A 13,583-nucleotide genomic window follows, 5' to 3' on the forward strand; every position below is an offset into this window, starting at 1 on the left:
GGGAAAATCCGGAACATGTGCACATACCCTGAGGCCATGTGCACACGTTCAGGTTTTTTGGCACTAAAAACGCTATAAAAACTCATTAAAAACGCATACATTATGCATTCTATCATTTAGAATGCATTCTGCATGTTTTGTGCACATAGATGCGTTTTTTTCCGCAAAAAACCGCATCGCGGTAAAAAAATGAGCATGTTCATTATTTTTGCAGATTTTCTGCGTTTTTCCCGCAATTCTATGCATTTGGGAAAAACACACAAAAAACTCACCAAAAATGCATGAAAAACGCGTGAAAAACACGGTAAAATCGCGGTAAAAACGCATGCGGATTTCTGGCAGAAATGTCCGGTTTTTGTCAGGAAAATTTCTGCAAGAAATCCTGACGTGTGCACATACCCTCACAGTCTATTTCAATTCATGTAACTCCTGCCAGTCTGCATTTCCTAAAGCTGAGAATTCAATGCTCTGCAAAGCTTGTGACCCCAAATACATTCAGGAGCCCCCCGCTGCCACATAGCCCATTGTATTTAGTCCCCCTGATTGGGTTTCGTCACTGCTGCTTCTCTGGCCAAAGCGATTGAATCCTTCCGTGTTCCTTCTGTGGATTGTGGCATTTGCATGACTGACGTAGATTGATCCTCCCCGACAAGGGAGCTGTTGGCTAGCAGCACTCTATAAACGTACAGGCGTCTAGAAAACGGATCCGTAGTATGTCACCCGAGCAGCCACGTGCCTTGGCGTCCGTGAGCTCAGTTTCTCGCTCTCCCTCTCCAGGGTTTTGTTATGAACACGATTCGGAGTATGAATCGGACGTCTCCTTGGATCCGGATTCACCAGATTTTCAGAAAACGGGGGATTCACTGATTGAGACTGTCAACAAGACTCTGAAGGTTGACGAAGACTCCAGCTCCGTGTCGGGTCATGCTGTGTCCTTCAAGAGGAATAAACGCCCTTATAGAGCATTTGACATTTACCCGGAGTTACGGGCTATAGTTTATCCGGTCGCTCACTGTGCTGATTAACGCTTCACAGGACAAAGGCCTCTTGAGGCGAAGTGTCTTTTTTCAGCTGATCTAAGGAAAGATTGGGCTGAATCTCCTGTAGTAGACCCGCCAGTGTCTCACCTGGCATCCAAAACCTTTCTATCCCTGCCAGATGGATCATCCATTAAAAATCCCACGGACCGTCAGAAAATTTGGCTCGCTCTGTCTTCGAAGCATCAGGCTCGACTTTCTGTCCATCTTTCGCTGTAGCATGGGTAGCTAAAGCAATGGTCTCCTGGTCTGAGACCTCGGATAATTCCTTTCAGAGCAGTAATCTTCCTCCAGAGGCAGTGCATCTGGCCAGCCAGATTTCTCGGGCAGGAGATTATCTGGTACACTCATCTTTGGATGCGTTTAGCTGTGCTGCTCTGTCAGCGGCAAATGCCATCACGATCAGAAGGGCCTTATGGCTCAGAGAATGGAAAGCGGATTCTGCATCAAAAAAAGTAAGTCTCTGACATCCCTTCCTTACCAGAGTGGATGTTCATTTGGAGAGAAGTTGGATTAGCCACTGATTGGGATCATGGAGGAAATGTCTTAAGGTACCTTCACACATAACGATATTGTTAACGATATCGTTGCTATTTGTGACGTAGCAACGATATCGTTAATGAAATCGTTATGTGTGACAGCGACTAACGATCAGGCCCCTGCTGGGAGATCGTTGGTCGCTGAAGAAAGTCCAGAACTTTATTTCGTCGCTGGACTCCCTGGAGACATCGCTGGATCGGCGTGTGTGACACCGATCCAGCGATGTCTTCACTGGTAACCAGGGTAAACATCGGGTAACTAAGCGCAGGGCCGCGCTTAGTAACCCGATGTTTACCCTGGTTACCATGCTAAAAGTAAAAAAAAACAAACACTAGATACTTACCTACCGCTGTCTGTCCTCCAGCGCTGTGCTCTGCTCTCCTCCTGTACTGTCTGTGAGCCGGAAAGCAGAGCGGTGACGTCACCGCTCTGCTTTCCGGCTCCCAGACAGTACAGGAGGAGAGCAGAGAAGCAGAGCGCAGCGCTGGAGGACAGACGGCTGTAGGTAAGTATCTAGTGTTTGTTTTTTTTACTTTTAGGATGGTAACCAGGGTAAACATCGGGTTACTAAGCGCGGCCCTGCGCTTAGTTACCCGATGTTTACCCTGGTTACCGGCATCGTTGGTCGCTGGAGAGCGGTCTGTGTGACAGCTCTCCAGCGACCAAACAGCGACGCTGCAGCGATTCGGATCGTTGTCGGTATCGCTGCAGCGTCGCTAAATGTGAAGGGGCCTTTACTCAGAAATTCAACTTATGTTCCAGTCCACACAAGATTACAAGATACAACACCTACATGTTCTATCTTCTGAAATGTTTCCTCTTATTATCTCCAGTAATTGTATTATTACATAGGATTTTTATGATGTTACATCGGCTCATCTTCTCATTCAGGACTCTACAATATCAAATCCTGTCAGTGAAGATCTTCTATATAAGAACATTTTCCTGATTTTACCCATCAAGGATGGATATGGACAGAGACAAGATGGTGGAGAGGATATTACACCTCACCCTAGAGATCCTCTTCAGTCTTACTGGAGAGGTGAGCGATTCTGATGTTGCCACATTACATCATTCTTATCTATGGAAATAACAGACAGAACTGGAGAGGTGAGGACTTTGGAAATGTCTATAGTTAGATTTATTAATGTGTCTCTCTATAACCAGGATTATACAGTAGTGAAGAAGACCTCTAGTGAGCACTGTCAGGTCTCTGTGTCTGAGGGATGTGGAAGACCCCTTAGCCCAATCACAGGGCCTCCTCCTCACCCCCTGATACATGAGGACATCAATGACCAGAAGATCCTAGAACTCACCTCCAAGATCATTGAGCTGCTGACTGGAGAGGTGACGCTGCTGGGAATGCTGGGACATTATACAATAACACTATGAAGGGATCGGGGTGATGACAGTATCATTGTATGTGTCAGGTTCCTATAAGGTGTCAGGATGTCTCCATCTATTTCTCCATGGAGGAGTGGAAGTATTTAGAAGGACGCAAAGATCTGCACAAAGACATCATGATGGAGGTTCCCCAGCCCCTCACATCACCAGGTAATAGACAGGGCTGAATACAAACTGTCTATAATTATCTGTATATAAAGAATGAATTCAGTCCCTGTATGTGTTTCCTCCAGTTCTATCCAGTAAGAGGACAACACCAGAGAGATGTCCCCGTCCTCTTCTTCCACAGGACTGTAAACAAGATCCCAATGTTCCTCAGGATCATCAGGTAGATGGAGAGAAGGTGTCATGAGAATTCCCTTATGATGTGTAGATGGCTGTGAAGGTCTTGTGCTCAGTCTTGTTTTATCCACCAGTATTAAAGGAAAGGAATCCAAAAAGTTTGCTAAAATGTGTATGGTGGGTGCATTGCATTCAGCAAACGTTTCCAGCACACCGACCAGTTAAAATGAAAAAAGTTTATTTGGACATGATTAAAAATAAACAATGCCTTTGATAGAGCACTGCGTGGCCGTGATTCTTACGTTTCTTGTAAAAAGTTTGGTATGTGAGAAAATTCAATATAAACGATTGAACAAAAAATAAACAATAAAAACAACCCGACTAAGGGCACACCTTTGTGCCAGAAACACGTCATGTTGTTTTTATTGTTTTATTTTTAATCATGCCCAAATAAACTTTTTTCATTGTAACTGGTCGGTGTGCTGGAAACGTTTGCTGAATGCACCAGCAGGTTTGGCACCCACCAGACACATTTTAGCAAACTCGCTTGGATTCCAGCTGGCTACTACCCACGTAGAGACTCCCTGTCCCTCCTCCCTGCATATTATATGTGTTAGGCTATGTGCATACGTTCAGGTTTTTTCCGTGTTTTTTGCGTGCTAAAAACGCTATAAAAACTCATTAAAAGCGCATACATTATGCATTCTATCATTTAGAATGCATTCTGCATGTTTTGTGCACATGGATGCGTTTTTTTCCGCGAAAAAAACGCATCGCGGTAAAAAAATTAGCATGTTCATTATTTTTGCGGATTTTCTGCGTTTTTCCTGCAATTCTATGCATTTGGGAAAAAACGTGTTAAAAAACGTGAAAAAAACGCATGCGGATTTCTGGCAGAAATGTCCGGTTTTTGTCAGGAAAATTTCTGCAAGAAATCCTGACGTGTGCACATACCCTCATACTTGTGTAATGAGAATGGTGGAGATGGCAGGATTAGAGCTGATCATAGATGTGACTTCTGTCTGTCGGTGACTTTTACAATATTTGTTTCAGGGTGAAGATCTGACCTATATAAATACTGTAGAGACATATGTGAGGGGTGATGAGCAGTGTAAAGAGGAGATTCCTACATATGACTACCCAGGTGAGTAGTAACTACTAAATGCAGAGAAGTCACGGATTAGGAGATGCTGACGGTAGCCTGCCCAGGTCTGTAAACTACACAGACAAATAACCTAAAACGTAGAATGTACTGACAAGTTAAAAAATAATTTGAAGAAAAATATTATGATGGGCCTGTGAGAGAAAGCGGGTAATGATGCTGTTGGCTTCCTAGAACTCTGATATTTTATTATTATTTTATTATTATTTATTTATATAGCACCATTAATTCCATGGTGCTGTACTTGTGAAAAGGGGTTGCATACAGGGTTATAGATATCGATAACAGTAAACAAATTTACAATGACAGGCTGGTACAGAGGGGAGAGGACCCTGTCCTTGTGGACTTACATTCTTTGGGATAATGGGGAAGAGACAGAAGGTCGGTGTCCTGCAGCACAGGTGGTGGTGAGGCAGCAGTTCGGTTGGTTGCTGAGGTGGCAACTCTGGCTGTGGCGATGCGGCAGCTTGGGTGGTTGGCGACGTGGCAGCGGCTTGGGTGGTTGGTGAGGCGGCAGCTCGGGTAGTTGGTGAAGCGGCAGAATGGTTATTGTAGGCTTTCCTGAAGAGATGGTTTTCAGGTTCCGTCTGAAGGATCCGAGGGTGGTGGATAATCGGACGTGTTGAGGCTCGGAATAACAGAGGATGGGGGATATTCAGGAGAAATCTTGGAGGCGGTTGTGTGAGGAACAAATAAGTGTGGAGGAGAGTAAGAGGTTTTGGGAGGATCGAAGATTACGTGAGAGAAGATTGTGGGAGATTAGTTCAGAGATATAGGGAGGGGACAGGTTGTGGATGGCTTTGTAGATCAGTGTTAGTAGTTTGAACTGGATTTGTTGGGGAATTGGGAGCCAGTGGAGTGATTTGCAGAGGGGTGAAGCAGGGGAGTAGCGAGGAGAGAGGTGGATTAGCCGAGCAGCAGAGATGAGGACAGACTGGAGTGGCGCAAGGGAGTTAATGGGGAGGCCACAAAGGAGGGTGCTGCAGTAATCGAGGCGGGAGATGTTGAGGGCATGTACAAGAGTTTTAGTAGATTGTGGGCTGAGGAAGGGACGGATTCTGGCAATATTTTTGAATTGGAGGCGACAGGAGGTGGCAAGAGTTTGGACATTCGGTTTGAAGGACAGGACAGAATCGAGAGTTACCCCGAGGCAGGGGATTTCAGGTGTGGGAGAGAGCGTGATGCCTTTTACCATAATTGATAGATCAGGTAGGGGGGATACATGAGATGGGGGAAAGATGATGAGTTCGGTTTTGTCTACATTGAGTTTAGGAAGCGAGAGTTGAAGAAGGAGGATATGGCTGACAGACACTCCGGGATTCTGGCCAGAAGAGAGGCAACATCTGAGCCAGAGAGGTAGATCTGAGTGTCGTCCGCATATAGGTGGTACTGGAAGCCATTGGACTTTGTGATTTGTCCTAGGCCAAGGGTATAGATAGAAATAAGTAGAGGCCCTAGGACAGATCGTTGAGGGACTCCCTACAGAGAGGGGGTGGGGTGAGGAGGTAGTGTGTGAGCGGGAAACTCTAAATGTGCGGTCGGACAGGTATGAGGCAATCCAGGACAGGGCAAGGCCTTTGATGCTGAGGGAAGAAAGAATCTGTAGCAATAGGCAGTGGTCGACTGTGTCGAAAGCAGAGGACAGGTCGAGAAGGAGGAGGATGGAGAACTGTCTTTTAGCTTTGGCTGTGAGTAAGTCATTAGTAATTTTGGTCAGAGCAGTTTCGGTGGAGTTGAGGGGGCGGAAGCCAGATTGGAGATTGTCAAGGAGGGAGTTAGATGAGAGGTGGGAGGAAAGTTGAGCGTGGGCATGCTGCTCAAGGAGTTTGGAAGCAAACAGGAGCAGTGATATGGGGCGATAGCTGGGCATAGCAGTTGGGTCAAGGTTAGCTTTTTTGAGGATGGGTGTGGTGGTGGCATGTTTGAAGGCAGAGGGGAAAGTACCAGAAGATGGCAATAGTTTGAAGAGATGGGTTAGGGCTGAAATGAGTGTGTTAGTGAGGTTGGGGAGCAGGTGGGAAGGGATGGGGTCAAGTGCACAGGTGGTGAGGTGTGATTTGGAAAGGAGGCGAGTAAGTTCTCCTGTTGGAGAGGGAAGTTATTGAGGAAGGGCAGAGGTCTGGTATATGGAGTGGTTGGGTTGGTGGAACAGTAAAGGTTTGCCTTGTTTGGTCGATCTTGTTTTTGAAGTAGGTGGCAAAGTCCTCAGAAGAGATGAGGGGAGTTGGAGGTGGCAGTGGTGGGCGGAGGAGAGTTAAATGTGCTGAACAGTTGTTTTGGGTTGTACAGTCATGGCCAAAAGTATTGACACCCCTGCAATTCTGTCAGATAATACTAATTTTCTTCCTGAAAATGATTGCAAACACAAATTATTTGGTATTATTATCTTCATTTAATTTGTCTTAAATGAAAAAACACAAAAAGAATTGTCCTAAAGCCAAATTGGATATTACTCCACACCAAACATAAAAAAGGGAGTGGACAAAATTATTGGCACTGTTCGAAAAATCATGTGATGCTTCTCTAATTTGTGTAATTAACAGCACCTGTAACTTACCTGTGGCACCTAACAGGTGTTGGCAATAACTAAATCACACTTGCAGCCAGTTGACATGGATTAAAGTTGACTCAACCTGTGTCCTTGTGTGTACCACATTGAGCATGGAGAAAAGAAAGAAGACCAAAGAACTGTCTGAGGACTTGAGAAACCAAATTGTGAGGAAGCATGAGCAATCTCAAGGTTACAAGTCCATCTCCAAAGACCTGAATGTTCCTGTGTCTACCATGCGCAGTGTCATCAAGAAGTTTAAAGCCCATGGCACTGTTGCTAACCTCCCTAGATGTGGACGGAAAAGAAAAATTGACAAGAGATTTCAACGCAAGATTGTGCGGATGTTGGATAAAGAACCTCGACTAACATCCAAAAAAGTTCAAGCTGCCCTGCAGTCCGAGGGTACAACAGTGTCAACCCGTACTATCCGTCGGCGTCTGAATGAAAAGGGACTGTATGGTAGGAGACCCAGGAAGACCCCACTTCTTACCCCGAGACACAAAAAAGCCAGGCTGGAGTTTGCCAAAACTTACCTGAAAAAGCCTAAAACGTTTTGGAAGAATGTTCTCTGGTCAGATGAGACAAAAGTAGAGCTTTTTGGGCAAAGGCATCAACATAGAGTTTACAGGAGAAAAAAAGAGGCATTCAAAGAAAAGAACATGGTCCCTACAGTCAAACATGGCAGAGGTTCCCTTATGTTTTGGGGTTGCTTTGCTGCCTCTGGCACTGGACTGCTTGACCGTGTGCATGGCATTATGAAGTCTGTAGACTACCAACAAATTTTGCAGCATAATATAGGGCCCAGCGTGAGAAAGCTGGGTCTCCCTCAGAGGTCATGGGTCTTCCAGCAGGACAATGACCCAAAACACACTTCAAAAAGCACTAGAAAATGGTTTGAGAGAAAGCACTGGAGACTTCTAAGGTGGCCAGCAATGAGTCCAGACCTGAATCCCATAGAACACCTGTGGAGAGATCTAAAAATGGCAGTTTGGAGAAGGCACCCTTCAAATATCAGGGACCTGGAGCAGTTTGCCAAAGATGAATGGTCTAAAATTCCAGCAGAGCATTGTGAGAAACTCATTGATGGTTACCGGAAGCGGTTGGTCGCAGTTATTTTGGCTAAAGGTTGTGCAACCAAGTATTAGGCTGAGGGTGCCAATACTTTTGTCTGGCCCATTTTTGGAGTTTTGTGTGAAATGATCAATGTTTTGCTTTTTGCTTCATTCTCTTTTGTGTTTTTTTCATTTAAGACAAATTAAATGAAGATGATAATACCAAATAATTTGTGTTTGCAATCATTTTCAAGAAGAAACTGAGTATTATCTGACAGAATTGCAGTGGTGTCAATACTTTTCACCATGACTGTAGGATAGTCAAGATACAAGGTTAGTGAAATAGGTCTGTTTAGAAGAAGTGAGGGCTAGTTTGAAGACAAGTGTAGCTTTTTTGAAAGCAGTGAAGTCGCCTGGCAGGGGTGTTTTTTCCAACGCTGCTCCGTGACCCTGGATGCTTGTCAGAGTTTTTTGGTGAGGTTGTTATGCCACGGTTGCCTATTGATTTGTCGCACTTTGACATGCATGAGTGGGGTGACTGAGTCTATGGCTGATGTGAGGGTGGATATACAAAAAAGGTTGCACTCTATTGTGCAAAAAAAGCATGTCTAATATGAAATATATGAAATATGAATAGCAAAATGGCTTTTGAACATTAGGAAAATATTTAAGAGACGCTTTGCACAGAATTTGATATAATCAAATAGTGTGAGCCCATCAACCAGTCGTCAAGGTGGTCTCATAACTGATGGGTCCCTGACCCCCCTGTCCAAATGTGAACACTTACCAAAGGCCAATGTCTGTATGCCTGGGTGAATGTGGACACCTCTGTTCAGCAAAGCCTACATATGAGTTGGCCGGGACCAAGTGTGATGAAATGCAATTAAAAACCACATGGTGATGGGAGGAGTTCACATTTGGACAGGGGGGTCAGGGACCCATCAGTTATGAGACCACCTTGACGACTGGTTGATGGGCTCACACTATTTGATTATATCAAATTCTGTGCAAAGTGTCTCTTAAATATTTTCCTAATGTTCAAAAGCCATTTTGCTATTCATATTTCATATATTTCATATTAGACATGCTTTTGCACAATAGAGTGCAACCTTTTTTGTATATTCATGTATGGAGGTAGCTGCTCCTGGTATGCACCTATTCACACTAGTTTGGATGTGCGAGTCTTTTTTTGTCATTTTTGATGTGAGGGTGGAGTTATAGAAAGTGGTGGCGCTATCCTTGCCGTGGAGTGAAGATATGGAGGACAGGGGTAGAAGAGAGTCTGAAAGTCTATGAATGTCTAGATGTGCAAGGTTTCTGCGAGGTTGTGGTGCTGGCTGGACGTGGGGGGCGGGTGAGGAGGACAAGGAAGAGAAGGTGAGTAGATGGTGGTCAGATAGGGGGAAGGGAGAAGTTGTGAGAACAGAGGCGGCTGAAGATGAGGTGTAACGTATGTCCGTCTGTGTGGGTGGCTGTGGATGACCACTGAGTAAGTCCATAGGATGAGGTAAGGGCCAGGAGCTTGGAGGCTGCTGGTTGGCGAGTGTCAGTAGGGATAGTAAAGTCACCCATTATGATGGTGTGGATGTCAGCAGAGAGAAAGTGAAGATGCCAGGTGGAGAATTGGTCAGTGAAGGCAGTGGCTGAGCCCGGTGGTCGGTATATGACAGCCATTTTGAGATTAGAGGGAGAGTAGATACGGACAGAGTGAACCTCGAAAGAAGGGAGGATAAGGGAGGGTGGGGGTTGGATAGGGTTGAAGTAGCAGTTTTTAGAAAAAAGGAAACCCACTCCTCCGCCATGTCTGTTGCCAGAGCGAGGAGTGTGGGTAAAGTGGAGGCCACCGACTGTAACTCAGTGCAGCAGGAGAGGCCGTGTCAGGGGGCGTCAGCCAGGTCTCATTGAGGGCCAGGAAGGAAAGGTTGCGGGAAGTAAAGAGATCGTGGATTTTGTGGCAGACAGAGCGGGCATTCCAAAGTGCCCCAGAGAGAGGAAGCAGGGGGGTGGGGGTCAGTTGCACAGGTTTTAAGTGTGAGGGACTGCAGTAGTTTATTTTAGGATAGGGGTGATGATTAGTGGGATGTATGAGGTGGGGGGGGGGCAAGATTGGGGGATATGTCGCCAGGAGTGAAAATGAGAGAAAAAAAAAAGGGAAGGAAGGTCGGTGAATGAGAGCCGTCGGCTTATATTATATGTTAGTAGGTGCGGATGAACTACTGGATGAATCTACCTTCTCTCCTTTCTGTGCTACTGAATGTGCTCATATGGTCCCTACAAGACCAGGTCCAGTCTTTCTGGCCGAGCTTCACTTCTATGATTGACAACAGTAAATGTGCAGTGAGGCCAAGTGTGAATTTCTGTACAATACCAGCAGAGTTTCCCTTTATCCTGACTTTTCAATTTCTTTTAAAACCAAAAATAAATTAAGGTGCCGCTCTATAAAACAAATTGAGACTGGTGCTGCAAGATCGCCCTCTGTGCAATGTGGCTGGTAAAAATAAAAAAAGGCACTTAACTGGTGCATTCCTGAAGTTGTCATTTCCAATAGTTCAATCCATGCTAGTGAGGTAGATCTTCTGCATATAGTCCAGAGAGGGGGAAAAGGAAAAAAGACAATCAAACAGTCCAAAGTATGTAGGAAAAAATAACAACTTTATTGTACAAAATATATTAGGAAATATTGAAACAACCGTGAAACATACCGTATATACTCGAGTATAAGCAGAGACTCCTACTTTTGCCACAAAAAACTGGGAAAACTTAATGACTCGGGTATAAGCCTAGGGTGGGAAATGCAGCAGCTACTGGTAAATTTCAAAAATAAAAATAGATATCAATAAAAGTAAAATTAATTTAGACATCAGTAGGTTGTGTTTTTGAATATCCATATTGAATCAGGAGCCCCATATAATGCTCCATACTGTTCATTATGGCCCCATAAGATGCTCCATATTAAAATATGCCCCATATAATCCTGCATAAAGGTTGATTATGGCCCCATAAGATGCTCCATAGAAAATGTACCCCATATAATACTGCATAAAGGTTGATTATGGCCCTATGAGATGCTCCATAGAATATTCTGCCCCATATAATACTGCATAAAGGTTGATTATGGCCCTATAAGATGCTCCATAGAAAATGTGCCCCATACACTGTTGCATAAAGGTTGATTATGGCCCCGTAAGATGCTCCATAGAATATTATAACCATTAATATCATATAATGTTTATTAATAGAAGCTTAAAACAATGAGATCAAAAATCCATAAATATGTTAAAATATATAAAAACACTTTCTGTATATTAGTGTAAAGACGCAAGTATATCCAGTATACCATTCATTATAGAATACACTGACATCAATAATTGGCTTATAAATGTGTAAATAATATATTTATAGTGCACATGTAGTGCTAACAAGTAATGTGCATAAAACTATAAACAATAAATACCAAACTTTATAAAGTGCATATATCAAATTTCATCAAAAAATTCATAATAAACGTGTGGTAAAAGTTCACAATATAAGATCTATTCAAAGTGCAAGAGTGCAATTTGCCAAACCGCCAATAGGAGTCAGTGTCTCCACATATATATAATTAGACCAGGGCCATAGTATAACTGTAAGCTACGTACTTAACATTTAAGCCTCAAAAACAAAGGAATGAAATATGAGAAACTTACAGAGCGATATAGTGTATACTTGGTCTCCTGGAATGGCGTCCAACACCCGACGCGCATTTTGGCACGTTGCCTTCGTCAGAGGGTGGCGCCATTAGGAGAGAGGTAAGTATAAACAGAACATCCGACCAATAAGAAAAGAAGGTGTGTTAGACAAAAGCCAATGAGAAGAATAATCATTTATGCCTCTACTGCGCCATGAATGCCGTCCTGCTCTGCCAAGACAAATATATAGTACGAATGCGCATGTCTAAAAAGACCTTAATCCTTCTATCTGTGATAAATGCCTCTAGACTGCGCATGACCGGAAGTACTATGCGAGCGGCACTTTATCAAAATGAAAATACTTACATTGCCCCCAAAAATATATTAGTATATAGCAACAGAATCAATCCATAAATGTAATGCCATGTTATAAATAAACCCTATTGCACATATAAAAAGCATATCACCGCAAAACTACGCAAGTGTAAGCAGAAAACGGCGCATGAACGGAAGTGGATCTAAAACAACGCACAAGGCGTCACCATGGTAACAAAAGGAATATGCTCCAACAGCCCGACGTACACATCACCATAATGTGCGGAAAGGTATAGGTTTTAATTGAGGTCCTAAAAGATTATATGGCGCAATGCAACCATTGTAAACAAATCCAGACCGCATGCAGAAAGTCGCCAGAGCAGCAAAAAATAAGAAACTATACAAAACCAAAAATAAAATGTAAAACCGCAGCGGTAACATTCTTATTGGTAAACAGAGACATCCATTCCAATACGTTCTCCCAAATCCAAATGTGTTGGCATGGTGAACTTATAAGATTGGGAGCAGAATAAGGTGCAAAATAACGCACAGATTGCAAAAGCCAAAAAACATATCTTAAACAGAGCAAATCGTGTAGCCACAAAGAGTGTATTTCTATTACCAACAGCAGTATAATGCACAACAAAAGATAATACACTAAAAGGCAATAGACTTGCGGGAATGAAAGCATGTTGGCGCACAAAGTGCAGCGGCCCCCGGCAAATCCGAGCCAGGCGCGTCAAGTCGCCACGGCAACTAATTGCCATGGAGACTGGAAAGACGCAGTTGATTATGGCCCTATAGGATGCTCCATAGAAAATGTGCCCCATGCAATGCTGCATAAAGGTTGATTATGGCCCCATAAGATGCTACATAGAAAATGTGCCACATACAATGTTGCATAAAGGTTGATTATGGCCCCATAAGATGCTCCATAGAAACATTTGCCCCATATGCTGCTGTTGCGATAAAAAAAATGGCATACTCGCCTCTTGTCCTGAGCAGGCGGGGACACCGGCATGTGCGATATTCACCTGTCCCCGTTCCACCACCATGCGCCGCTCTGTCTTCCGTCTCTCTGCAGTGACCGTTCAGGCAGAGGGTGGCGCGCACACTGAACATGTCATCGCGCCCTTTGACCTGAATGTCACAGCCAGAGGACGTGGAAGACGGAGCTGCCCTTGGCGGTGGAACGGGGACAGGTGAATATCCCCTGGCTCACCTCCCCCGTTATACTCACCCTCCCGGCGCGGTCCCTGCTTCTCCGATGCGATGGTCTCTGACGCCGGCAACTTGTTCCTGTGTTCAGCGGTCACTTGTACCGCTCATTAAAGTAATGTATATGCGCTCCACCCCTTTGGGAGTGGTCACGTCCATATTCATTTATTTAATGAGTGGTACCACGTGACCGCTGAACACAGGAAGAGCTGCGGGATCCTGAGAAGCAGGGACATGCAGACCCCGCCGACCCCCTGGGACATGACTCAAGTATAAGCCGAAAGGGGCATTTTCAGCCTAAAAAATGGGTTCAAAATCTCGGCTTATACTCGAGTATATACTGTACATGAATAT

The 13,583-nt window shown here is 44.3% G+C and overlaps 1 protein-coding gene across 3 annotated transcripts in view; it reads left to right on the top strand.

Moving 5' to 3' along the window:
• LOC138663839 (oocyte zinc finger protein XlCOF6-like) overlaps positions 1-13,583 on the top strand; it is a 46,618-nt gene that overhangs the window by 4,340 nt on the left and 28,695 nt on the right. The window contains exons 2-7 of one of the 3 annotated variants that reach the window (XM_069750189.1): positions 778-1,492; positions 2,469-2,619; positions 2,745-2,924; positions 3,008-3,131; positions 3,215-3,309; positions 4,317-4,407. In XM_069750189.1, the coding sequence (XP_069606290.1) occupies positions 2,542-2,619; positions 2,745-2,924; positions 3,008-3,131; positions 3,215-3,309; positions 4,317-4,407 (568 nt within the window). In that variant the 5' untranslated portion in view covers positions 778-1,492; positions 2,469-2,541. Of the gene's footprint in view, positions 1-777; positions 1,493-2,468; positions 2,925-3,007; positions 3,132-3,214; positions 3,310-4,316; positions 4,408-13,583 lie in introns of those variants that run through there. The other 2 variants (XM_069750190.1, XM_069750188.1) reach the window with 2 other exon arrangements.

Source organism: Ranitomeya imitator, chromosome 2, assembly GCF_032444005.1.
Source record: "Ranitomeya imitator isolate aRanImi1 chromosome 2, aRanImi1.pri, whole genome shotgun sequence".
NCBI classification, from domain to species: domain Eukaryota; kingdom Metazoa; phylum Chordata; class Amphibia; order Anura; family Dendrobatidae; genus Ranitomeya; species Ranitomeya imitator.